Source organism: Leucoraja erinacea, chromosome 1 (assembly GCF_028641065.1).
Source record: "Leucoraja erinacea ecotype New England chromosome 1, Leri_hhj_1, whole genome shotgun sequence".
NCBI lineage: Eukaryota > Metazoa > Chordata > Chondrichthyes > Rajiformes > Rajidae > Leucoraja > Leucoraja erinaceus.
Window position 1 is genome coordinate 16,020,753 of NC_073377.1, and position 25,713 is coordinate 16,046,465.

At 44.4% G+C, this 25,713-nt stretch overlaps 1 protein-coding gene across 1 annotated transcript in view; it reads right to left on the reverse strand.

The window, feature by feature from the left end:
* Positions 1-25,443, reverse strand: part of loxhd1a (lipoxygenase homology PLAT domains 1a) — a 207,014-nt gene extending 181,571 nt beyond the window's left edge. The window contains exons 1-4 of the mRNA XM_055648000.1: positions 23,571-25,443; positions 18,369-18,636; positions 17,509-17,648; positions 11,487-11,627 (exon numbers count right to left, since the gene is read on the reverse strand). Of these exons, the coding sequence (XP_055503975.1) occupies positions 11,487-11,627; positions 17,509-17,648; positions 18,369-18,636; positions 23,571-24,020 (999 nt within the window). The 5' untranslated portion in view covers positions 24,021-25,443. The remainder of the gene's footprint in view (positions 1-11,486; positions 11,628-17,508; positions 17,649-18,368; positions 18,637-23,570) is intronic.
* Positions 25,444-25,713: the final 270 nt, after the last annotated feature.

Genomic DNA, 25,713 nt, shown 5'->3' on the forward strand with positions numbered 1-25,713 from the left:
ACTGAGTCAGGGGGTTGTGTATTTTAGTCCCTTCCAAGGGTCAAATATGAAAATTAAATTAATAATCCCGTGCAGGGCAGATAAAATCGCAAAGTAATTATCTGTCTGCTCTTCTGGATGGATGTAAGTGGCGATAGGAAGAGTGTTCTTATGATAGGCCTGGCCACCATTAAACCAGGGAGGTGGTCTGGTTTGGCCCGTGAAAAACCAGAGTTAAGTTCCCCAGGGCCTGAAAAATGCCATCAGTTGGATAATTTTATGGTTGACATTAGTTAGCACTACTTTTACTGGGTTTTTTTTTAGATGAGTTTAGTTTATTATTGTTACGTGTACTGTTGTACAGTGAAAAGCTTTAGATGCTATTCTATCCGTTTAAAGAAAAGACGATACATGATTACAATCAAGCCGACCACAGTGCACAGATCTTATCGAGTCCACACACAAGATTACAAGTTGTTCACCCAGAGCTGAACACACCTCTCGGCATCTGCATGAAATGGTCTCTGTCTTGTCGCTTCTTGTGTTTCTTGTGCATGGTGGTGGGAAGATTGGTGGAAACAGGGCCGCGACGTGAACACTCTTTCCTTGACCCCAGTGCACAGATAAAGGATAAAGATTACAATATTTTAATGCAGGTTAAAGTCTGATATAACCTGATAAAGTCCGATTAAAGATAGTTCATAGGGCTCCAATGAGGTAGATGGGAGGTCAGGACCACACTCTAGCTGATAATGTAGGTCTGTCTGAAAAATGACATGCCTAATTCCATCTACTTATGAAAAGACTACTTTGATTGTTAGATGGGGCACATTACAGACACTACCTAGAATATAACTCCTCTGATAGTCAATTGCCATTGTTTAGATATTTCTCCCCAAAGATGTATCCTCAGAATTGTGTTGTGCACCATTCGGTACTGAGTTTCCTATCCAGAGGATGCTGCTCAGAGCTGGAAGTTTTCATTGTTGCGTAACCATGGCAACAGTTCTCACACTTGTCACAATTGAACTGGGGGAGGAGCTAGAAAAGGGTGGGCTTGCCTGGTAAAAAGCAAAAAAAGTTTCATCTAAAGGTGAGTTTGCAGTTGCAAATTCAACATAAAAGCAATGCTGAAATCATGTGAAAGACCAAAATAAATGTATTTAAGAAAATCTGAAGAAACCTCTCTGTATGGAACTCACACACATCTTTGAGGCTGTTCTAGACCGAAAAGTTACTGCAATTGTCATGGATGTATCATAGAAGAAGAGGGAGTCCCATTAGTCAAAATGCTTCTGTGAATGTTTGCAAATCCCAGCTGGGGTATTCAAAAGGTGTTCTCATGGAGTCAAATCTGGACATCCCTGCTGGAGCTGAAACACACCCAAAGATTTCAAATTTGCAAAGACCTGCAGCAGTGAATCCTGCAGAGGTAAGAAACAATGAAAGAGATCCTGAAGAAATCATGTCATATGAAAGTCGAAGGGAAATTAGTCCCCATGGTGGTAAAATGCAAACCCCCCTCAATCGGGGACAAATGGAATTCAGCCTCGACAAGATGCCCGGAGAAATTAGTCGCCAAGGAAGCTCTACAGAATCAAGACTGCATGGAAATCCAACAGAAACAAGGCTGCTTGAGAACTCAGCTCTTGGGGGTTTATTAGAAACAAAACCATCTGGGAGTCCAATGGAAATGGGACCCCCTGGAAAATCAATGGAAACTGGGCCAAATGAAATTTCAATGGAAACTAAGTACCTTGGAAGTTCAATACAAATAAGCCCCTATGGAAGTCAGACAGAAGGCGAGTTCTATGGGAGTGCAGCAGATCTAGAGTCTGAGGGTGATCCAAACAGTTATACATCTCACAGCAGTCCTGGGGTTGGGCTCCATTGGAGCCCTGATGACATGGTAAAGATGCCATCTTCAGATCTTCCATTGAAGGTCCAAACTGAAGAGATTATTTTAGCAGGAAGGCCCTACAGGGATTCATCGATGAATAGAAGTGCAGAAAACTCTACAGAAGTGCTCATGATCTCAACCATTGAAAGCCCGTTGGCAACGAAGGGCTATGGGAGTCGTGAAATAAATGAACGCCAGGAAGATAATAACATGGTCACATCCAAAATGAGTCCAGTGTCTATCAGAGCTGAGAGTGGTGTAGCCAGGGTCGGGTACCACAGGGGTCCTGAGGATCTGAAGATGTCAAATCTCAATCTTCATACATCTGTTGGGCCAGGGGAAACTGAATTTACAGCCAGGTCTAGAATCCTTCCGAGTGACGATGTGAGAAAAATGAACGCATGCAGTGCTTTTGTAGTCAATACGCCTCGGGTATCTCCGGCAGTGAACCCTGAATGGAATCTTGGAGCACGTGGAGCTCAGGGCTTTTATGGAACAGGTTGGTGTCCAGTCAATTATGAAACTAACCTAAACAAGTCAACAATGAATAACCCCCTAATGGTGAGATCCTACGCGAGTTCTTTATCAGAAGTGCCATTTCCGAGGTACATTGAGGACCTGTTGCCATCAAAGGCAATAGGCCCTGCAGAGGATAAAGTATCGACGAGCCCAATAAATGTTAATTCTGATGAGCATGTAACATGGCAGCCTCCTGTGGCAGTTAATCTACAAAATTATCTGCAAAATGACATGCAGATGTCAAATCAGTACAGTCTTGCAACTGCAACCCCCCTTTGTGGCTCTCTGGCAGCAACAGGAGGCAGGCCACAAATGGTCTTGAATGATATAAATAAGAATCCTCTTGAAATGGGAACATGCCAAGCCGGTTTTATAAGGACTGAGCCCCATTGGAATACCATGGAAAGTCAACTTTACAATAGGACTGTAGCTGGACAACACGAAACTAACTTTGCAAACGTCATACCCAAAACAAGCCTGATGGGAGTCAGGCCCTTTAGGTACCCTGAAATAGAAGACCTAAAGGTGTCAAGTATAAATATTCCCGCAGATGTCAGATTTCATGTGAATCCTTTAGAATTCAGGAATGAAACACAATTTGTTTCAATGAAGCCCCAAGGACAAGCATCCACAAGCCAAGAATATCCCACCTACAGTTCCATGCAAATAACAAATCCTGCAACAATTGTAACTCCAGAGACTCCAATAGGCTTGGGTTATCATTGGAATCCAATGTATGATGTAGAACGCTTAAACATCCATGCCCAAACTGTTAGCAGTCCATTATCGATCAGACAATTTGAGACTCCTGCATCGATGGGAGGTTTCAATGGCCCATTACCATTCAGGCCTCATGGCTGTCCTGCCCCAATTCGACAATTCAACAACTACCCAGGACCAGACACGAGGATTCCAAACTGGGATAATTCTACACCATCGCACTTTCCATGGAGTCCTCCTGGGGCTGGAGCTTCAGGTAGTTATTTAAACTTAAGTTTAGAAGAACGTCTTGCCATAGCCAGACAGCACGCCATTGCGGAAGCCATGCCAATGACAAGTTACATTAGCCCTTTGATGGCGCCCATCCATGGGAATCCGTCCATGTTCAAACCGTACATCAGTTCCGGGGAGGACATGAAATATGTAGATTTGTACAGTCCTGCCAACTTCAATTCCCAAAGGCCAGTTACAACTGTTTCGCAACTTACGGCTTATGAAAGCCCTGTGGCAGTCGGTTCCCTTGGTACCCTCCCCACTGTAAAATGTGAAGGCTGTTTTGGTGTTCACCCGAATTATCCCACCCCCGATAATCTTCCAGTAAGGAGACCTTTTGGGAGTCCTATGGCGGTCAAGCCACATGTTGATCCAACAGCTGACCGACCTTGGGGGACCATGCCCGAAAGGAATCGAGTAGATGTTCAAAACGTCAATGAAAAATGTCAGGATAATCCAAAGGTGCTTGGCCCTGCAAAGATTGGAAGCTTTGAGAATCCTGTAGGGATCAATCCTGAAGAAGGTTATGTCATGCTCAATCATTTCCATGGCATTCAAAAGTCATCTGCTATCAATGGAAATTGTAAGGCTATAAAATGCCATGGCCTCTCCCTGGAAATTAATCCTGGAGTAAATGTTACAAAAGATGAATCTCAGAAGAGTGCTGCGATTGGCGCAACACCTGAGTGTGCAAGGGAAACAAAGAGTGATGAAGACAATTTGCTGGCTAGACTCCATGGGAATTGTGTAGAAGTCAAATCACAAGGTGGAGGTCTAGTGAGCAGAGCTTCAGCCAGTACAGCAGGCAATCCTGAAGAAGATAACAAGGCAACTATCAATATTTCCCTTACAGTCATCATTCCCTCCAGTTCATTAGAAGCAAGTACGAAAGGAAGCCCTCCAGCCAAAATGAATGGGAATCACCTTTTGTTAGAACCAAATCCAGGTCTTGCGAATGGAGGGTCAACGGTTAGTCTTTCACTACAGCAATGTGACGATAAAACCATGTCAACGACCCAGGAAAATAACTCTGAAGAAAGCTTGGTACTGGAAACCGAGAGGGATCCTAAAAATGCTGGACTTTACCACACAACTACTGAAGATAAGCAGTGCCAATATCCTGAGGAAGGCCATGTACCAAGCCTCATTAAATCCGCTACTGATATACCACATGAAATCAAAGTGGAGGGCAGTTCGGAAAGCATATCCAGCAACACGGATAGCTGTGAAGACTTTAAGGCAACAAACTTGGCTAACACAGTGAAAGACGGTTTCCATGAATATAATGTATTAGACGAGGACGACAAGGAAAATTTACAGGCTGCGGAGGTCGATCAAAGAAAGGACTTTATTGACATACAAGCACAAAAAAACGCTGTACCAACCTCATCTCCCACGAATCATAGTAAATGCCCAAGTGAATCACATCTTAACATCCCTTTACCCATCACTCCTCAGGCCTGTAATGTTGCAGTCACAGCTGAAGATTCTCGAGGAAAATTACAGGCTTTTACTGATGACAAACTGGAGACTCATCGGGGAAGCTTTGACTCAAACACACACCATGAGAGCACAGAGGAATGCCCGAATGACATGCCTTTTAGTAGTCCTACTCCAAGTAGTGATCAGGGGAGACTTCTGGATGTCAACAGGGCTGTTGAGAATCTGTACGTCGTGGTTCAACTTTACAAGAGTGCTACAAAGTTCAAGCGTCAAGACTATCCCGTCATACTATCTGGAGACAGTCCTATAGCAAGCTCATCGCCACGCGGTCCCTCAGCGGTGGACTCTGAAAGAAGTTCCGGAGTAGTCTCACCCGAGTGTAACTCTTCTGAAGCAATGACAATATCAAAGCTAAATAGTCCAAGAGCAGTTAGTTGTCAGGAGAGCGTTGTTTCAATCAGACCAGAAACATCAGCTGGTGAGGATAAGAGGCCATTAAATTTAGATAGTTCTGCAGAGATCGCACTTGAGGGGAGTAGCAGTCTGAAAGAGCAAAGTCCTAACTGTCCCAAAGTAAGACAATTGCAAGAGAGTCCATTACAAGTCAATAAGGAAGCAAGCCCTAAGATAGACAAATACTGTGGGACTTCTGGTGAGCAGCAAAGTACACAGGGCGTTGAAGACGAGGTTTTCACTTTAGAGAAGCCTCAGGAAAATACTACAACGGTTACATCTGGAGAAAAGTCGCCAGTGTTCCCTGACAATGTTGGCTGCAATGTGAGTCAAGCATACAACAAATCCAAACCTGATCCTGTGGCGAATGCACCTCAGAGGGTTTGCACAGAGGTTGAGACGAGTCTTACAACATTCAAGCAGCAAATGGATCCTCCGGTACTCATTCCAGAATGTAGTCTTAATGCAGCTTCATTGTCAGGGAGACATTCCACAACTGATTATCATAGCAGCCCTGGTGCATTCACATCTCAATGTGGCCTTGATGGGGAAATGAAGAAATCTAATCTGAGTACCGCTGGAGTAGTCAATGGTGAGGAATGTGTTGGGAGATTAATATCAGAAGCAACTACTGTAAAAGATCTGACATCAAACATGGCGAGTCCTATAGTTTCCTCACCTGAGAGGGCAATAGATTTGAATCATAATAGTTCGGTAGCAAGAATATGTGAGGGGAGACCTCTGGAAGTCAATGCTGAAGAGGCTCTGAACATAATCAAACAGCAGGAGAATTGTGACGAACAGCAAAACCTCCATGGTATTTCACAGAGTGGACAAGGAAAGGTTTCCGTAGTGGAGCCGGATTGTGAGAATCCAGAAGGTATATCTGTAGATGGCCCAGGTACTCGAATGACACCTCGTGAAGTGGTCAACCTGGTAGATAAGGAACGTGAAGATGATTGTGGAGAGAGCAAACTCGAATGGAGTCACACTGAACTCAGCGAAGATTATTTCAAATTCATCCCTCAGGTAGTTCCTGTGATTCTCAACCCTGAGGATGGGCCCAAAGCAAGGTCAGTATCAGGGGGCCCTTCTGCAACAGCTTCTAAAGCAAGTCTTGATGAAGACTCACCCTCATGGACCTCTGATGAAGAAATTAAGTACCAAAATCTGAAGAGTCTGATTGAAATGATTCGTCAGGAATGTGCTGATATACTCAGTCCAAAAACACTTAGTAGGGAAGATCCAACATCAAATCTGTGTAGTCCTCCCGACATTACACCTAAAGGGAGCAGTGACTTGAGAGCCCTCGCATTTAACAGTCCTGGTGGCAGAATATACCAGTGGAGTCATTTGGAAGTCATTTCAGAAGAAGCTCATGCAACAGTTATACCTCATGGGAATTCTAGGGACTTGATGAGCGAGTCAAACCGCCAAAGTTTTGTGGAAAGCAAATGGGGTGACATTCCTGCTCACGAATCACATCAGGAGAATCCTCCACGGGTCCCACCTGGAAATTATTCTGATACGTCGAAGCCGCTCCAATGTGTATATGTCAACAACCATGTGAATCAGGTGAATGTCAAGCCCAGACACTCTCCTGCGGCAAATACAACACAAAAGAGTGAAATAGAGATCAGACAAAGTGACAGTTCTACAAACTTCAATCCTCAACAGAGTTCCATGGTTCTCGGACCTGAGGGTCATCCTCAAGTAAACTCCCCTCTGCATTGGGCTTCTGCTGCAATGGTTTCCGAAAGTAGTCTTGAAGCAGCTTCACCTCTGCGGAGCACTGATGGAGATATGAAGAATTCAAATCTGAAGAATACTGGAACAGTCCACCATGAGGGGAATGTTCTCACAACTAGACCAGATCCAGCTGTCGGAGAAGATCTTGACACACATGTCACAGCCAAGGGGACTACAGGTGTGCAAACGATTGATATCGATAATCATGATGAAGGTAAATATCAGAGGTCTCCTTCTGAAGAGGTTGGATTCCATGGGAACTCCAGAGTACAGCTGAGCAAGTCCAACTTGCATGGTACTGGAGAAGATGATCCACTGTTTGAACAATCCCAGGGGAATTTTACAGGTGTTGCACCTGGAGACGTGCAAGAAATATCAAATTGTGCAAATCTTGGCCTCAACGAGAGTCTCTCTGACATGGAGTCAAGGAGCATTTCTGCAGCAGAAGGACGTCAGAGAAGTCACACACAAATAAGGCACAATGTAAACCCTCCAAACGTTCAGGAATATCCAGTGCCTCTCAAGCCCGAAGGCAGTGTTAACGCAGGCTCATCAACGGGCTGTCCTTCCACACTGGCCACTGGAAGTCCCTGTAGCCATTGTAAAGAAACAACGAGGTCAAATCTGAACAGTCCTAGTGCATTCAGTCATCAGGGGAGTGTCACTACATTCAGACCAGAAACAGCCACGAGAGAACGTGAAAGGGGATCAGATTTGGATAATCCCATTGATGTGGAACCTACAGAAAGTGTGGAGCAAAGACAGCCAAATCCAAGCAGTCTGCCAGTAGGGGAAGTCCAGGGACATCTTTCAGAAGTAAAGACTGAAGTAGTTAAATGCCAAAGGAATTCTGGGGAACATCAACACATCTGTGGCATTGTAGAAGACAAACAAAAAAATAGTTCTGTAGTTGAAACACCTCAGGGCAACCGTGTGACTGCTAGGTATGGAAGTGGTTCAGAGCTGTCAAAACAAGAGGATTGTGTGGATGGCAGTCTCTCTGAAAATGGCACAGGTATCTTGCTCAACTATATCCCTTTAAATAACCCAGCTCAGGGGGAGGTTTCCTCAGAGATCAGTGCTCGTGAGTGCCCCACGAATGTCAGGCTTCAGAGGGGTCCTGAACCATTCATTCCCAATGTTGGACTTAATGCAGGCTCATCACCAGGGGGAGCTCTCGCATTTGACGCCGGTAGTGGACTTCCTGCAGTCGCAGCTCAGAGGAGTTGTGAAGATGAAGTGAAGAAGGCAGATCTGAAAGGCCTTGTTACAAGCAATCATCAGGAGAGTGCCCGTACAGTCAAATCTGATCTAAAGAATACAAATGTACCAGTCACGCATGAGGGGTGCCGAGGCAACCTGCTAAGAATACGTCTTAGTGCTGTAAGAAGAAAATGCAATAAGAATCCCTCAGAGGTAAATCCAAGCGTAGATCTGAGAGGGCCAAACCCACATAGCTTTATCGAAGCCCATCACCAGGAAAATGTAGTGGACATCAAACCTGAAGACTTGCCAGAAACATGTCAGGAGCATTCTGTAACATTCAGAGCTGGGCATGACCACGAGAAAACAACTTTGAATCAACAGGAAGATTTCAGAACGTTCAGAAGACACGCGGATTCCTGGCCTAAAGAAATTCCTGCAGCAAATCCAACTCGGTGTAGCTGTGTGCAGGGTAGACCACAAGAGAGCCCGGCAGAATTCAAACCTACAGTCTCCACACATCAGAAGATCATTATATGCAACGCACAACACAATGATCCTTTTGATGGGGTCTCAGAAATGATGCATTTATCAGTCACACCACAACAGAGTCCAGAAGAAAGCACAGGGGTTACAAATCTGGAAGGACCTTTTCTAGTCTTTACAAATGATTAGCTTGAAAAAGACAAGAAGCAAACAAACATGGATTAATAAACCCAGGAAAATGAAAAAAACTAAAGAGGCCCTCAGCCATAACAGGAATCATTTAGAAATGAGGTCGGAATGCAGCCTTGAAAATGTCAGTTCCACAGTGAGCATTGGAGAAGTCAAATCGGATTTGAGCAAGTCAGGTCTGATTTAAGTTTAGGAGAGGTCAGGTTTGAGTGGAGGTATACCTGAGAAAAAGTTCTGGATAAAGATATGAAGATGGCAGCAAAAAGGTTTTTAGAGCGATGTGATACAGGCAAGAATTGAATAGATAGGGTTTAATGAAGTGCCGGGTTTGTTTGTAAGCTCTTCCTTTAGTGAATCTGCTTTTTTTTATTAACCATCATGAGGTAAACAAAGCCCTTCTTGGAACAATGTTAATGAAGATTTGTAATACTTTTACATATATAATGCTGTTATTTTCAAATTAGTTTTACAACTATGAAGTTTCATAATTTATTGAAAAAAATCAGAATTAAATTGTAGATACTAGGTTGACTATAACAGAAAATAAACATGCAAAGAAGGGGTGAAAACCACAAACAAATGCAAATTCTACGACTCAGGATACATTATAAATTGTAAATGTTCCGAATGAAAACAAAAGGAAAATGTTGGAAATCAGAAATAAAATAGAAAATGCAGATCAGGCAGCATCTGTGAAGATAGATATAGAATTAATGTTTTAGGTTAAAGATGATCAGCAGAAAATTTCTGATGAAAGGAGATTGAAGTGATACACTAATTCTGGTTCTCTCTCCACAATTGCTGCCTGATGTACTGATTACGTTTCTCATTTTGAATGACTTATTTATTTAAGCATTAGCAAGGGGTGATATGACTAATGTTTCCTCTCTAAACAATCGCACCACAGAAAAACACATTGGATGCATTTGTCTTTTAACTGAAGCATGATGACAAATCGGCATTAAGGGCCTGTCCCACGAGCATGCGACTCCATGCGGCAAGCGCAACCTAAGCGACTCCATGCGGCAAGCGCCACCTAACGTGGTCGCTTGAGCCTTACGGCCTCATGGGGCCGGTCCCACTTTGATCGCCGGAGCCGTATGGAGTTGTGCGGAGCTGGTCCCGACATCGCGCGGGGCTCCGAAAAACTGACCCCATGAAGGAGAACTTTTTCACAGAAAGGGTGGTGGGTTTATGGAATGAGCTGCTAGAGGAGGAAATTGAGGCAGGTACTATTGCAATGTTTAAGCAACATTTAGACAGGTACGTGGATAGGCTAGGTTTATGGAAGGTTGGTTAAGAAGGTTCAATGGTTGGGTGTTAATGGTGGAGTAGCAAGATGGATTCAATAGTGGCTGAATGGGAGATGCCAGAGAGTAATGGTGGATGGTTGTTTGTCAGGTTGGAGGCCAGTGACTAGTGGGGTGCCACAGGGATCTGTGTTGGGTCCACTGTTGTTTGTCATGTGCATCAATGATCTGGATGATGGTGTGGTAAATTGGATTAGTAAGTATGCAGCTGATACTAAGATAGGTGGGGTTGTGGATAATGAAGTAGATTTTCAAAGTCTACAGAGCGATTTATGCCAGTTGGAAGAGTGGGCTGAAAGATGGCAGATGGAGTTTAATGCTGATAAGTGTGAGGTGCTACATCTTGGCAGGACAAATCAAAATAGGACATACATGGTAAATGGTAGGGAATTGAAGAATGCAGGTGAACAGAGGGATCTGGGAATAACTGTGCACAGTTCCCTGAAAGTAGAATCTCATGTAGATAGGGTGGTAAAGAAAGCTTTTGGTGTGCTGGCCTTTATAAATCAGAGCATTGAGTATAGAAGTTGGGATGTAATGTTAAAATTGTACAAGGCATTGGTGAGGCCAATTCTGGAGTATGGTGTACAATTTTGGTCGCCTAATTATAGGAAGGATGTCAACAAAACAGAGGAGATTTACTAGAATGTTGCCTGGGTTTTGGCAACTAAGTTACAGAGAAAGGTTGAACAAGTTAGGGCTTTATTCTTTGGAGTGCAGAAGGTTAAGGGGGGACTTGATAGAGGTCTTTAAAATGATGAGAGGGATAGACAGAGTTGACGTGGATAAGCTTTTCCCACTGAGAGTAGGGAAGATTCAAACAAGGGGACATGACTTGAGAATTAAGGGACTGAAGTTTAGGGGTAACATGAGGGGGAACTTCTTTACTCAGAGAATGGTGGCTGTGTGGAATGAACTTCCAGTGAAGGTGGTGGAGGCAGGTTAGTTTTTATCATTTAAAAATAAATTGGATAGTTATATGGACGGGAAAGGAATGGAGGGTTATGGTCTGAGCGCAGGTATATGGGACTAGGGGAGAATGCGTGTTCGGCACGGACTAGAAGGGTCGAGATGGCCTGTTTCCATGCTGTAATTGTTATATGGTTATATGGTTTAGAGGGATTTGGATCAAATGCATGCAAGTGGGACTAGTGTAGATGGGATGTGTTGGCTGGTGTGGGCAAATTGGGCTGAAGGGTCTGTATCCACACTGTATGACTATCACTCTATTATCACTAGTTAGAGTAGTGAATTTTCCTCACCTTTGCATCAGTCCCCGCTTCTCTCTTCTCGCCCGTTTTCACCATCACTTTGTACAAAACATCACCGTCAGCAAGGGACCCAGTCCTCGACAGGTCACAGCGGGAGCTAAATGATCGTGGAAGCAGAGCACTCCTCGAGCGCTGAATATCACATTGAAACAAGAATCAATTTTATATAAAGTTAATTCACATTATATTAAATTGCCTCAAAAAGATATAAAAATGTAATTTCAAGATAAGCATAGCTATAAGACCACCTTGGATACATTTGATGAATTCTTTTCAATGCATTTAATTAGAAGACTAGAAAGTTTCTCTTTTATCCTTAAACATATGGATGTTTGTCTAGCTCAACAGCCTACTATATTTTACATCAATTTCTCATGCATTAATTTCTTCCTATTAATGCCTGTGGCTTGTCACTTTGTAATAATGATATAATTTTGGTCTGTGCTGTTGGCCCTAGTTAAAGAAGATGCCACTGGATATTTGAATAAAAGATTTTAGTCATCTTGCTTTCTTTATCAAATGGGAAATCAGTCTGAAAACCTCAAACTCTGGAAGCATCAGGAGCACATTTCCTTCAGCTTTAAGCAAAGCATTTTTGGAGGTGGAGGAAACAAAACTCTTGTGGCAGCACTTGGTGGCAAGCCACGGGCACAACGGACCCTTGGTTCTGGAGGGAGGGAGGCTTCGTGGTGTGGGAGGCGCTAGTCACGGGGTTTCTACCTGAGTGGGTATTTAAGGCCGGGCAAAGTCCCGTGACCAGTGAGGAGTAGGGAGCTGAACTCTACAGAATAACATACGTCTCGTGCACACTTGTGTTACGCTTGGTTTTTGGCTGGACTCCTGTGAGTTCCCCGCTACACGCCATACAGGGCTGCCAACTCGCACGCTTTAAGCGTGAGACTCATGCCCTCAAGCAAACTCTCACGCCCTCACGCTGATCAGAGGGAGAGGGAGGGGGGGGGGGGGGGGGGGAGAGGGGGGGGGGGGGGGGGGGAAGGGGGGGGGGGGAGAGGTGGGAGGGGGGGGGGGGGGGGGGTGAGAGAGGGGTGAGAGGGAAGAAAGAGGGAGAGAGAGAGAGGGAGGTGGAGAGGGTCGGAGAGAATGGGAGAGAGAGGGGTAAGCGAGAGGGGTGGTAAAAGAGAGAGGGGGAGAGGGGGAAAGAGTGAAACGGGGGAAAGAATGAGATAGGGGCAAAGAAAAAGAGATAGAGACAGAGGAGAAAGGGCAAGGGGAAGAGTGAGGTAGGAGGGAGAAATGGGGAAGAGAGGAGGAGAGGGGGGAAGAGAGAGACAGAGAGAGAGAGAGGGAAAGAGAGAGGGGAGAGTGTGTGGAGAGGGAGGAGAGAGGGGGAGATAGAGAGGGAGGGAGCGAGAGAGAGAGAGGGGAGGGAGAGGGGGGAAGCGAGGGGGAGAGTGGGAGGGAGATAGAGGGGGGAGAGGGAGGGGAGAGAGAGAAGAAAGAGGGAGAGAGAGAGGGAGAGAGAGAGAGGAGAGGAGGGAGGGGGAGAGGGGGAGGGAGAGGGAGGGGGAGAGAGAGGGAGGGGGGGGGAGAGAGAGAGGGGACAAGAGAGAGGGGGGAAGAGTAAGGTGGTAGGGAGAGAGGGGGAAGAGAGAGAGAGGAGAGAGAGAAGGAGAGAGAGAGAGGGAGATAAAGAGAGAGAGGGAGATGGAAAGAGAGAGGGGAGAGAGAGAGATAGACGGAGACGGGGGGAGAGAGAGAGGGGAGAGGGAGAGGGGAGAGAGAGGGAGAGGGGAGAGGGGAGGGGAGAGAGAGAGGGGGAGACAGGGGAGAGAGAGGGGGTGAGAGGAGAGAAAGAGAGGGCGAGAGGAGAGAGAGAGGGGAAAGAGAGAGGGAGGGGAGAGAGAGAGGGGGGTTGAGAGGAGAGAGAGCGGAAAAGAGGGGAGAGAGAGAGAGAGTCTCTGTGGATCCTGGACGACAACCAGTGGCTGCTGGAAGTAAGTAGTGGGTAGAAACGGTGGAAGATGGTGGACTTCAAATGTTGGTGAAAGCATCCTGCTTGTCTGCTACATTTTTACTTACTGTAACTGCAGGAAAAATGTTCCTGATGTTGGGGGCGTTCAGAACCATGGGACACAGTTTAAGAATAAGGGGGGGGGGGGGGGGGGCAGTTAGGACTGAGATGAGGACAAACTTTCTTCACGCAGAGAGTTGTGAATCTGTGGAATTCTCTGCCACAGAAGGCAGTGGAGGCCAATTCACTGGATGTTTTCAAGAGAGAGTTACATTTAGTTCTTGGGGCTAACGACATCAAGGGATATGGGGAAAAAACAGGAAAGAGGTACTGATTTTAGATGAATAGCCATGATCATATTGAATGGCAGTGCTGGCTCGAAGGGCCGAATGGCCTATTCCTGCACCTATTTTCTATGTTTCTATGCTTGAGTATATGGCAATAAAACTCGATCACTTGATTTTGAAGCATTCATGCATGGTAGAGGTATAATGTAGTCATAGAGTGATACAGTGTGAAAACAGGCCCTTCGGCCCAACTTGCCCACACCCGCCAACATGTCCCAGCTACGCCACCTGCTTTTGGTCCATACCTCCAAACCTGTCCTATCCATGTATCAGTCTAACTTTTTCTTAAATGTTGGGATGGTCCCGGCCTCAACTACCTCCTCTGGCAGCTTGTTCCATACACCCACCACCCTTTGTGTGGATAAAGTTACCCCTTAAAAAGTTACCTCTTAAAAATACTTCATACAAAAAACATTGCAAACGTCACTCGCAAATTTCTCACTCCCAACTCTCACCCAATGTTGGCAGCCCTGCGCTATACCATATTCCAAGGATAGCCTTGCTTTCATCGTAGCCAAGGTTAGAATTGAGTGATAGTTTTCATTGAATAAAACAAAGGGGATTGTGACCTGGTGACATTTGGAAACAAAAATCATGAGGCATTGAAAATAGGCCGAGGAATTTTTACCAAACAGCGAAGAAAATGGAAATGACTCTGGTGTCAGCTTACAAACATGCGTGAAAAAGTGGTACCACATTAATATTTCCTACCATTGTTTAATTTCCATTTCCCTTTCTCTCCTTGCTAATACACAAAAATCAGGAGGCATTTAAAATAGACTGAGAAAGTTCTATCAGGCGGTGAGAAAATGGAAATTATAAATGGAAATTGATCTTTCATTTGGCTGTTTCAATTTCCTGTTTCAATCTGCATTCGTTCACCGTTGGATCCACCTGATATTTCAGTAGCACTCTACCCACAATAGTTCAAATTCTGTTTTCCAATGGCAATATCATCACTATTTCCACCATTCAAGATTGCAAAATATCATAGGTGATCTTGGTGCCCTTATTGAAACAGGTATAATCCAAAAGGGACGTGGCAGGGTAAATACAAAGAAGTTATTTCCATTCATTGGAAAATCTAGAACAAAAGGCTGTTACTTCAGAACAAGGGGCTGCACATTTAAAACTCTAATGAGGAGATGTTTCTCATTTCAGAAGGATGCTATATTTTGGACATCTACTCCAAGGAGCGATGGATGCGGAGTGAGACTCTGCTGATTGATTTCAGACTGTAGCAGAATCAAGTGGTAATGGGAACAGTCCAGAAAATTGAGTTGAATACAGAATCAGATCAGCCATAATGTTATTGAATGGCACAACTAACTAATGTGCACCTTTTGTATTTTATGTTCTTATAGGCTGAAGATATTGGATTGATAGGGACTATGACAGGATAGTTTCCACAGGTCCGAGAGTTGTGAAGGAGAGGACATAGTTATAAGATAAGGAGACAATTATTAAAAACTGAAGCACATAGTAATTTCTTGTTCAAGAGGATGGTAGATTTCTAGAATTCTCACCCCCTGGAGGATTGTAAATGCAAGAACACTGGAGGTAATTTAAAAAAGCAATTAGATACATTGATAAAAGATCGGGGTATTGAGGACAATGTGGAACTGGCACAGAGGAGGGGTTGAGGCCTGGGGACAGATAAGTCACAATCATATTGAATGACGAGGCACACTTGGGAAATCAGGTAGGTTACTCCCACTCCTCCTGAATGTTCTCAGACAGGAGATTATTCACCTTTGTTGCAAGGTTCAGAGCTGGGATTTCATGTTTGCTGGACACACACTGCGCTAGTATAGACTCTGCCAATTTGATCTGATGCCACCAGACATCTGCTGCATCGTGCTTGTGTTTGGTTTCATTGCATGTGCGGAGCGGAGCTTCCGATGCCGAACTTCTGCTATTGAGCGACTTACAGAGGCAAAGCAGGAGGAAAATAAGGGCTGATTTTGCAGTCACCACCGCCCCTCTCCACCACTGCCCATTCCTATAATTATCATTGCAGCCAGAACAATAGTGGGATAGAAACCTACATTCATAATAGAAACATAGAAACATATAAAATAGGTGCAGGAGTAGGCCATTCGGCCCTTTGAGCCTGCACCGTCATTCAATATGATCATGGCTGATCATCCAACTCAGTATCCTGTACCTGCCTTCTCTCCGTACCCCCTGATCCCTTTAGCCACAAGGGACACATCTAACTCCCACTAAAAATATAGCCAATGAACTGGCCTCACTACCTTCTGTGGCAGAGAATTCCAGAGATTCACCACTCTCTGTGTGAAAAATGTTTTCCTCATCTCGGTCCTAAAAGATTTCCCCCTTATCCTTAAACTGTGACCCCTTGTTCTGGACTTCCCCAACATCGGGAACAATCTTCCTGCATCTAGTCTGTCCAACCCCTTAAGAATGTTGTAAGTTTCCAGAATGTTACCAGAATTTTGTAATGTTACCAGAAACTGCCTTGCTGACATCTCACTCCAGCCATAGTGTCATTCAGCATGTAAACAGAACTCTCCACCCAGATTGTCCATGCTGTCCAGGATTTTCATCTACGCTTGTCCCATTTGCCCTTGTTTAGCCTATGCCTCTATAAACCTTTCCCATCTGTACAAATGTCTCAAATGTTGTTATTGTACCTGCCTCAACCACTTTCTCTAGCAGCTTGTCTATTATTCATCACCCTCTGTATGAAGTTGCCTCTCAAGTCCCTTCCAAATCTTTACCCTCTCAACTTAAACCAATGCCATGCATTCACCTTACCAATGCCCTTGTGATATTATGTGCCTCTAGAAGATCACCCCCCAGTCTCTTATGGTTCAATGAATAAAGTCCTGACCTGCCCAAACGTTCCCTGCAATTCAGGTCCTCCAGCCCTGGCAACATTCTCATCATTCTTCTTTCCAGCCTAACGATGTCTTTCCAATAGCAGGGTGATAAAACTGAAACAATACTCCATGGGCATCCTCACCACCATCTTGTGCAACAGCAACACAACAAATCCAACTCTGATGACAGACACAAAATGCCGGAATAACTCAGGTAGCGGTCAGGTAGCATCTTTTGCAAAATAGTATAGGTGACGTTTCGGGTCAAGACCCTTCCGTCACCTATTCCATTTCTCCAGAGATGCTGTCTGACCCGCTGAGTTACTCCAGCATTTTGTGTCAATCCTCTGTGTAAGCCAACATCTGAGATGAGATGAACTTGCCGAGATGAGATACCGAGATGAGAAGAACTTTTTTCACACAGAGAGTGGTGAATCTCTGGAACTCTCTGCCGCAGAGGGTAGTCGAGGCCAGTTCATTGGCTATATTTAAGAGGGAGTTAGATGTGGCCCTTGTGGCTAAAGGGAATCAGAGGGTAGGGAGAGAAGGCAGGTACGGGATACTGAGTTGGATGATCAGCCATGATCATATTGAATGGCGGTGCAGGCTTGAAGAGCCGAATAGCCTACTCCTGCACCTAATTTCTATGTTTCCATGTTTCTATCTGCAGTTCCTTCCTTCACAACCCAACTCTATTACTCGGTGCCCTGACAGATGAAGGACATCGTGCCTAACGCCTTCTTCACCACCTTATCTACCTGTGATGTCACTTCCAGGAGACTCTCACAGCTTCAGTATTGGCTGCTATTTACTAAATATGGATTATTTAGAACAACAAATATGCTTACAGAAAGACAGCGTGGCTGCTTTCCGACTCCAAACTTCTTCACGTAGTAATTGAAAAGATGGGGATCATTCAGGGTGTTGTATCGAGGGAAGTTGCCCATCCGATTATCCTTGTATCTGTAGCCAGGATCGAATGTCCGTGCTGTAAAACGCAGAAGGTTGGAAGTTGTATGAGTTTTCGCTGTTCCCCGGTATATGTGACACTAAAAAACCTAAACTAAACTGTCTTCATTTCAAAATAATTGACAGAACTATGTGTGTTAAATGCTGACATCTGATATAAGATGACCACAGATTTTCCACGGACATGTGCTAGTTCAAGAAAACTAGATCTAATTTCCTCACATAAAAATGACAATCGCCCAGAGGAGAACCAAGATAATGCAGAACCAACAGGCAAGATCATGATATGAAGCTCCAATGCAGGTAAAGGTTCACCACCAATTTTCCAGCAAATGATGGTACACATTGAGACTTCCATGGCTGGGCTGCCGATCGGTGGGTCGAATTTGCTCCCTGCGGCTGGAGCTCTAGAACTCCGGCCCAGCCAGAGCTAGTGGATCCGTGCCCATAGCCGACTTCCGAGGCCAACTTTGCAGTATCTTGGCCCCCCGGCAGCTTAGACGGACCGTTCCAATACTGTTTGACTCCTCTCGGATGCCATGATCTCTGTTGGTTCACAAAATGGATAATCGGGCAAGACTCTGGAGCCAAGGGTGGGCCTGTGTTCAGAATTATGCAGAGCCTTCCAGTACACCCCAATGTCAGTGAAGTAAACATGGGTGTCTGGGCTAATGAATGTATGACATATTATGACGTTACTCCAATGAAGGATCCAGGGACATTCCCCAACATTACTCACCAGCAAACGGGGCCTTTCTACTGACGATAGACTCCGTGGACCTGTGATTTAGGATCACTTTGTATTTCTTTACACTGCCAGTCCATAGTTCACTCTTTTGTCTGGGGTCGTTCCACACAGGTTTATTTCGCGGTGGAGAAATGTTCCTGAATTGGAATCCTATTGGAAAAGTACATACACATCTGACCTGACAAGACTCAAGAGTGTTTAATTGTTGAATGTGCCAAAACAGAACAATGAAATTCTTACGTGCAGCAACATAATAGGCCTTGGATAAAATGTGTAGGAAGGAACGGCAGATGCTGGTTTACACCGAAGATGGATTCAAAATGCTGCAGTAACTCAGCGGGACAGGCAGCATCTATGGAGAGAAGAAATGGGTGACATTTTGGATCGAGACTAAAGAAGGGCCTCAACCCAAAGCTTCACCCATTCCTTCTCTCCAGAAATGCAGCCTGTCCCACTGAGGTACTTTGTGTCTATTAAAGGCAGCTGATCTGAGTTCAGAACTTGTGTGCTCCATTAAGGAGGAAGGACATGGACGGCAAAGTAATTAAGTAATGACGAGAAAGGTTGCAAATTTGTTCAAAGGGATAAGGTCAGCATATTTAAATTTTAGGATGAATTCAGACGGGGTCTTTGAGGAATATAAAGAAAGCAGGAAAGAATCAAGCAGGGAATTAGTTGGGCCAGAAGGGGCCATGAAATGCCATTATCAAGTCAGATTAAAGAGGATCCTAAAGCATTTTATACATATGTTAAAAACATGATAGTAACTAAGGTCATGTGATAGGAACAGAATTTGGCCATTCGGCCCATCAAGTCCACTCCGCCATGGATCTATCTCGCCCTTCTAACCCTGCCTTCTCCCCATAACCCCTGACACCTGTACTAATCAAAGTAACTATGCAAAGGGTCGGACGTCTCAAAGGTAAAAGAGGGAATTTATGCGTGGGGTTACAGGGTGGAGGTGAGGTACTAAATGATTACTTTGCAATGGTATTCATCACTGAGTAATTAAACATTTTCTGACTAATTTACAATTTGGGAAGAGGTTGTAAATTTGGTCTTAAGTATTTCTAATGTTTAGGAAGATGACTTCAGATAGGGTCTTTGAGTAATATAAAGAAAGCAGGAAATAAATCAAGCAGGGAATTACGTGGGCCAGAAGGGGCCATGAAATGTCATTATCAAGTCAGATTAAAAAGAATTCCAAAGTATTTTATACATACATTTAAAACATGAAAGCAACTTGGTAGAGGGTAGGGCTACAACGATAAAAGAGAGAATTTATGCTGGGGTGGAGGCAAGGTAATAAATAATAACTTTGCAATGGTATTCATCAATGAGTGGAACATATTGAGATCAGAATGCAAGGGATAAAAATTATTATTTTGACTGAAATACGGGAAACTGGGTTCAACAGGAATTAATGTTGAATATGCAATAGATCACCATTTACAAGTATCATTTATTTTTTTTAATTCATTCAAGGGATGTGGGCTTTATAAGCTGAGCCAGCGTTTAATTGCCCACCCTTAATTGCTCCTTGGGTCGGTGATGGTAGCTGCCTTCTGACACGGTGCAAACCTTGGCCACAGGAAGAGCTATTTCAGAAGATACTGTTTGTGGCAAATTATATCTTTAGTTCTTAGAAATCCTAAGAACGAGCCTGGCTAATTACAAGATGCTGATGAATATACAAAATGGGAACATGAAAGTATGAAATAGTACATTATGGTAGAAGGAAAAGAACTCCTTGGAAAGAGGGATTAGAAATGGGATACACAAAAATGCTGGAGAAACTCAGCGGGTGCAGCAGCACCTATGGAGCGAAGGAAATAGGCAATGTTTCGGGCCGAAACCCTTCTTCTTTAGAAATTGGATAGAGAAGCACTATTTAAAGAATATTTAAAGCAATACAATTTTGAAAGGAGATCCACAGAGGATTATAAGACAAAGTTTGATAATAAACATAATAGGAAATATTAGAAAAGATATTTAAGATGTTTGAAGTCTCTTGCCCAAAGTAGGGGAGTCGAGAACCAGAGGACATAGGTTTAAGGTGAGCAGGGAAAGATTTAATAATTATCTGAGGGGTAACCTTTTCATGCAAAGGGTGGTAGGTGTATGGAACGAGCTGCCAGAGGAGCTAGTACCATTGCAACGTTTATGAAACATTTAGACAGGTATATGGATAGGACGGGTTTAGACGGCTATGGACCAAATGCAGGCATGTGGGACTAGTGTGGATGGGACATGTTGGCCATGTGTGGACTAGTTGGGCCAAAGGGCCAGTTTCAACACTGTAAGACTCTATGGCTCTATAACTATAATGGTATTGGGTTATTATTGCCACATGTACCGGTACAGACTGAAATTGATTGTAAATTTGTGTCATCAAGAAGAGGGAAGTACAAGGCATTAGACAGGTTTGAGAAGCATTGGCTACAGGGTGGAACTTTGAGCTAGCAAAAGTTGCACAGTTAGAATGTGCAGGACTATGGGTAAAGTGATCTAAAGCAAAGAAACTGAATTATGTTTACTATAAAAATCAGCATAAGATGAGAGAATAGATAGGGTAAATGCACACTTTTATCCCGAGGAGGGGAATCAAAAACCAGAGGACATAGGTTTAAGGTGGGGGAGGGTGGGGGGAAGATTTAATAGGAACTTGAGGGACAAACTTTTTTTACACAAAGGGTTGTAGGTATGGAACGAACTGCCTGATGAGGTAGTTGAGGCAGGTACTATCACAAAGTTTAAAAAACATTTGAACAGGTACATGGATAGGACGTGTTTAGAGGGATATGGGCTAAATGCAAGCAGGTGGGACTAATGCGGACGGGACATGTTGGTTGGAGTGGGCCAAAGGCCCTATTTCCACGCTGGATGGCTCTCTGACTCTAAACAGGAATAAGTAGGAGAGAGTGAAGGGGTTCGGGGGTGATAAATAAGTGAAATAATACAAGAAAGTAAAATGCAAACTGTTGGAGGAACATTTGGAGTATTGTGTTCAGTTTTAGTCGAGCTGCTCTGGAAATATGTTGTTAAGCTGGAAATAGTGCAGAGAAGAATTATGAGGATGTTGCCAGGTCTTGAGGGCCTGAGCTATAGGTTGGACAAACTAGGACCTTATTTTCCCTGGAGTGCAAGAGATTAAGGGGTGATCACATAGATCACATAGATAGAGGGTAATGTATAAGATCATGAGGGGAATAGATATGCCCCTGTCCCACTTTCTTGAGTTACTCACAAATTCTCCCGAGATTTCCCCTTGATTCAAACTCGGAGATGCCATTCTTAGGTACCCGGGGCAATTTTTTTAAATTCGTGGTCATTTTTCAACATGCTGAAAAACTGTCCCAACTTACCTGATGCCCCGAGTACCTACGGCTAGCATTACGAGCCGCTAAGAAATATCTACGGACTCGCTACGGACATTCTCCGAGTTTGAATCAAGGGGGAAAACTCGGGAGAATTCGTGATTAACTCAGGAAAGTGGAACAGGGGCTATAGGGTTAATCACATAGGACACAGGACATAATCACATAAGACTCTCACACAGAGTCTTTCACCCAGAGTAGGGGAATCAAGAACCAGAGGACATAGGTTCAAGGTGGAGAGAGAAAAGATTTTATAGGAATCTGAGTGGCAACTTTGACAAACAGAGGGTGGTGTGTATACGGAATGAGCTGTCAGAGGAGCTAGTTGAGGCAGGAGGAGGAGGAGTCAGGAGGAGGAACCATCTTGGGGAACGGCTGCTAACCAGCAGCCGTCCGTTTAATTCATTTATTTTGAAGTTTTTAGTAAGTCCTGTGCTTCGTCTGTTGGAGGAATGGACTTTTTAATGTGGGGGGTAGGGGGTAATCTTACTTCTAGGTCCATACCTGGTCGGTGAGGCAGCTTTTTCTCTGGACTGCCCCGTCGACCCGTCCTCGTGGCCTACCAGCGGGCGTGGAGCGCCGTTTCCTGGCGGGGACCGCCCAGCACCTCGGCTTCGGTGGTGGCACAGCGCTGGAGCGCTATCGCGGAGCGGAGCGGGCGATGCCTTGCCTGGGTCGCCGCGCTGGATCGACGCGCTGGAGCTCCGGTGAGCTGTGACCGCCGTGTTCAACACCTCCGGGCTGCGGGTCTGCGGAGCGGAGCGGGCGGCGCCGACTCTACCATCGGGAGCCTGGGAGCTCCAAACCGGCGCGGCCTTGTCGGCTTCGGAAGCCGCGGTCCCCAGCTAGGAGCGGCCATTCCAGGTGGCCCAGCCGCTGAGAGGACTCTCCCGACGCCGGGGCAACAGCACCCGGCCAGAACGGCCAGGAACATCGGGCCTCCGTAGAGGCAATTGCGGTGGCCTCAATAGGCCTGACTTTGGGTGAACTGGAGATGGGGACTGGACATTGTGCCTTCCCCCACAGTGGTAACCATTGTGGGTGGATGATTTTTTTGTGTGTAAGTTAATATGTTAGTCTGTGTCCAAGATGGCTGTCGGAAGGGAGAGTGGACGCTGGCTCGGTTTAGCTGCCGCTGCTCTCTCTTCACATTGTGTTTTTTTGATTTTTTTGTCTTTGGAGCGATTTCTGTCTTTAATTTGTGTATTGGTGATGTCCTTATTATTTATTTTACTCCGACTATATGTTTTTTCTCTTCTGTTAATTTCTGTAAGGTGTCCTTGAGACTTTGAAAGGCGCCCGCAATTAAAATTTATTATTATTATTAGATACTATTTAACATTTAAAAGACATTTGAACAGGTACATGGACAGGAAATGTTTCGAAGGAAATGGGCCAAACGTGGGACTAGTGTAGATGGGGGAGCTTGGTCAGCATGGTCAAGTTGGGCCGAAGGGCCGGTATCCATGCTGTACGATTCTATGCTTCTATGACTCTAACTTAGTGGGTTAAAGAGGGGGAATGGATGGTTGGTTGAAGGCCCCACATCAGGACAATGAGAAAGTATGTGGAGATTAAGTTTTGGAAGCTATCGCATTTACAGGACTTCAAAATTGCATGTGCCAAGTGGGAATAAATGAGAATTGGACACGAGTGTGAATTTTCAAGTCTGACTTGATAGCGGGGAATAAAACCAGAAAGCAAAATTCTAACTTAAATTGCACAACCTTGGGCAATATCTCAAACTTGTTTGACACTTTTGACAACGTGTGATTATAAAGTATCATTCATCTAATTATAATTAGATATTTTAATGGCAGTGGGTAGGTTTAGCGTTACACCAGAGAATCGTACCTGTCACTGGGCGAATGCGTGCCACAGCATTGATGGGGTAGGGATCCACTGGCCTGGTGGTCTGGATTCCACATCCAGAGGTCTGAGGCTGCAGGATTCCAGTCACAGCCGCAGAAGAGGTGTAATATTGTGTCGGCATTTTGGTATTATGCTCCTGGAAATTAAGGAAGAAACATAGAAACATAGAAAATAGGTTCAGGCCATTTAGCACTTCGAGCCAGCACCGCCATTCAGTATGATCATGGCTGATCATCCAAAATCCTGCTTTCTCCCCATATCCCTTGATTCCGTTAGCCCCAAGAGCTATATCTAACTCTCTCTTGAAAACATCCAGTGAATTGGCCTCCACTGCCACCTGTGGCAGAGAATTCCACAAATTCACAACTCTCTGGGTGAAAAAGTTTTTCCTCATCTCAGTCTTAAATGGCTTACCCTTATTTTTAAACTGTGACCCCTCGTTCTGGACTCCCCCAACATCGGGGACATTTTTCCTGCATCTAGCCTGTCCAATCCTATATGAATTGTATCTGTTTCTTATAAGAATTTGAATGGAAGATGTATTGCAGAACAAATCTAAATGGTGATGTTACTCAGAGTAACACAGCTACTTAATAAGCTGCTTTAAGAAAAGTTCCCCATTATGTTACTTGTTTTCTCAAAGCTTATGTGCAACAAGCCTCCATGTCCTTGCTTAAACAAAACAGGTTTGGGGCATAGTAGATAAGCCTGACCCTGAGGAGAGGCAAGGTCAGATGTCAGAGCATTAAGCGAAACAAGGGTCAGGGCATTTGGCATAATTTATAGCAAGATCCAGCGAGTCATTTATTTAATACATAATGGACACCAGAAATCTCCTCCCAAAATAAATTTGCCCAGATTTTATTGGCACCAGTAAGAGGCACCACTCACTTCTGACTTTGAGCAGATCTGGACAGAAAGATGGTGTTGACTTTGCGGAGTGGTTTCCCCCAGTTTTAGCTCTTGAGGTGTGGATTTGCCCTGGTTTGACCTAATCTGGGATCATAAGATCATGTGATAGGAACAGCATTAGGCCATTCGGCCCATCATGTCTACTACACCATTCAACAAATTTGGATTGTTTCCCCTGGCAAATCCAAAACTAAGCTGAGCTGCATGCCAACCTGACAGTATTCTTTCTATGGTGCATCTGTAGAAATTGGTAAAAGTTGTTGAAGACATGCCAAATTTCCTCAATCTCCTGAAGAAGTAAAGGCTTTAATGTGCCTTCTTAGTTATCGCTTCAGTATGGTTGGTCCATGACAGATCATTAAAACTCAAAGCTCACAACCATTTTCACTTCGGCACCAGTGAGGCTGATTGGGACATGTACTCCATCGTCCTTCCTGAAATCAATAACTAGATACTTAGTCTGAAGAAGGGTTTCGGCCCGAAACGTCGCCTATTTCCTTCGCTCCATAGATGCTGCTGCACCCGCTGAGTTTCTCCAGAATTTTTGTGTACCTTCGATTTTCCAGCATCTGCAGTTCCTTCTTAAATAACTAGATCCTTAGTCTTGTTAACATTGAGGGAGAAGTAGTTGTCCTGGCACAATGTTACTACGCTTTATATCTCCTTTCTGTAGTCCGTCTTATCATTGTTTGTGATCCGGCCTACCGCAGTGCAAACTTGTAGATGGGGCTAACCAGAATTTTGCCACACAATCGTGAATGTATAGGGAGTATAGTAGGGAACTGAGAACCCATGTTGCGGGGCACTGATATTGAGGATTATTGTGGAGGATGTGTTGTCGCCTAACATTACTGATTGCGGCACTCTCCTCCGCCTGGCCTGGGTTTGTAGGTTAATTGGATACTTTAAATTGTCCCTCATCCGTAGGATAGAACTAGTGTACAGGTGGCTGCCGGTCGATGGGCTGAAGAACCTGTTCCCACGCTGTATCTCTAAAACTAAAAACTACTGCCAAGGAGGATGATTAGATCACCATCTAATTATTAATTAATGAGCAATTCAAAATTCATTCTTTCCCTCCCAGAAGAATAAATCTAATTAATTTATACAGAGACTACTGGGTAAAAAAGTTAAAGTTCACTTCCAATCACTTCTTCTTCTTGCGTATGGCATGC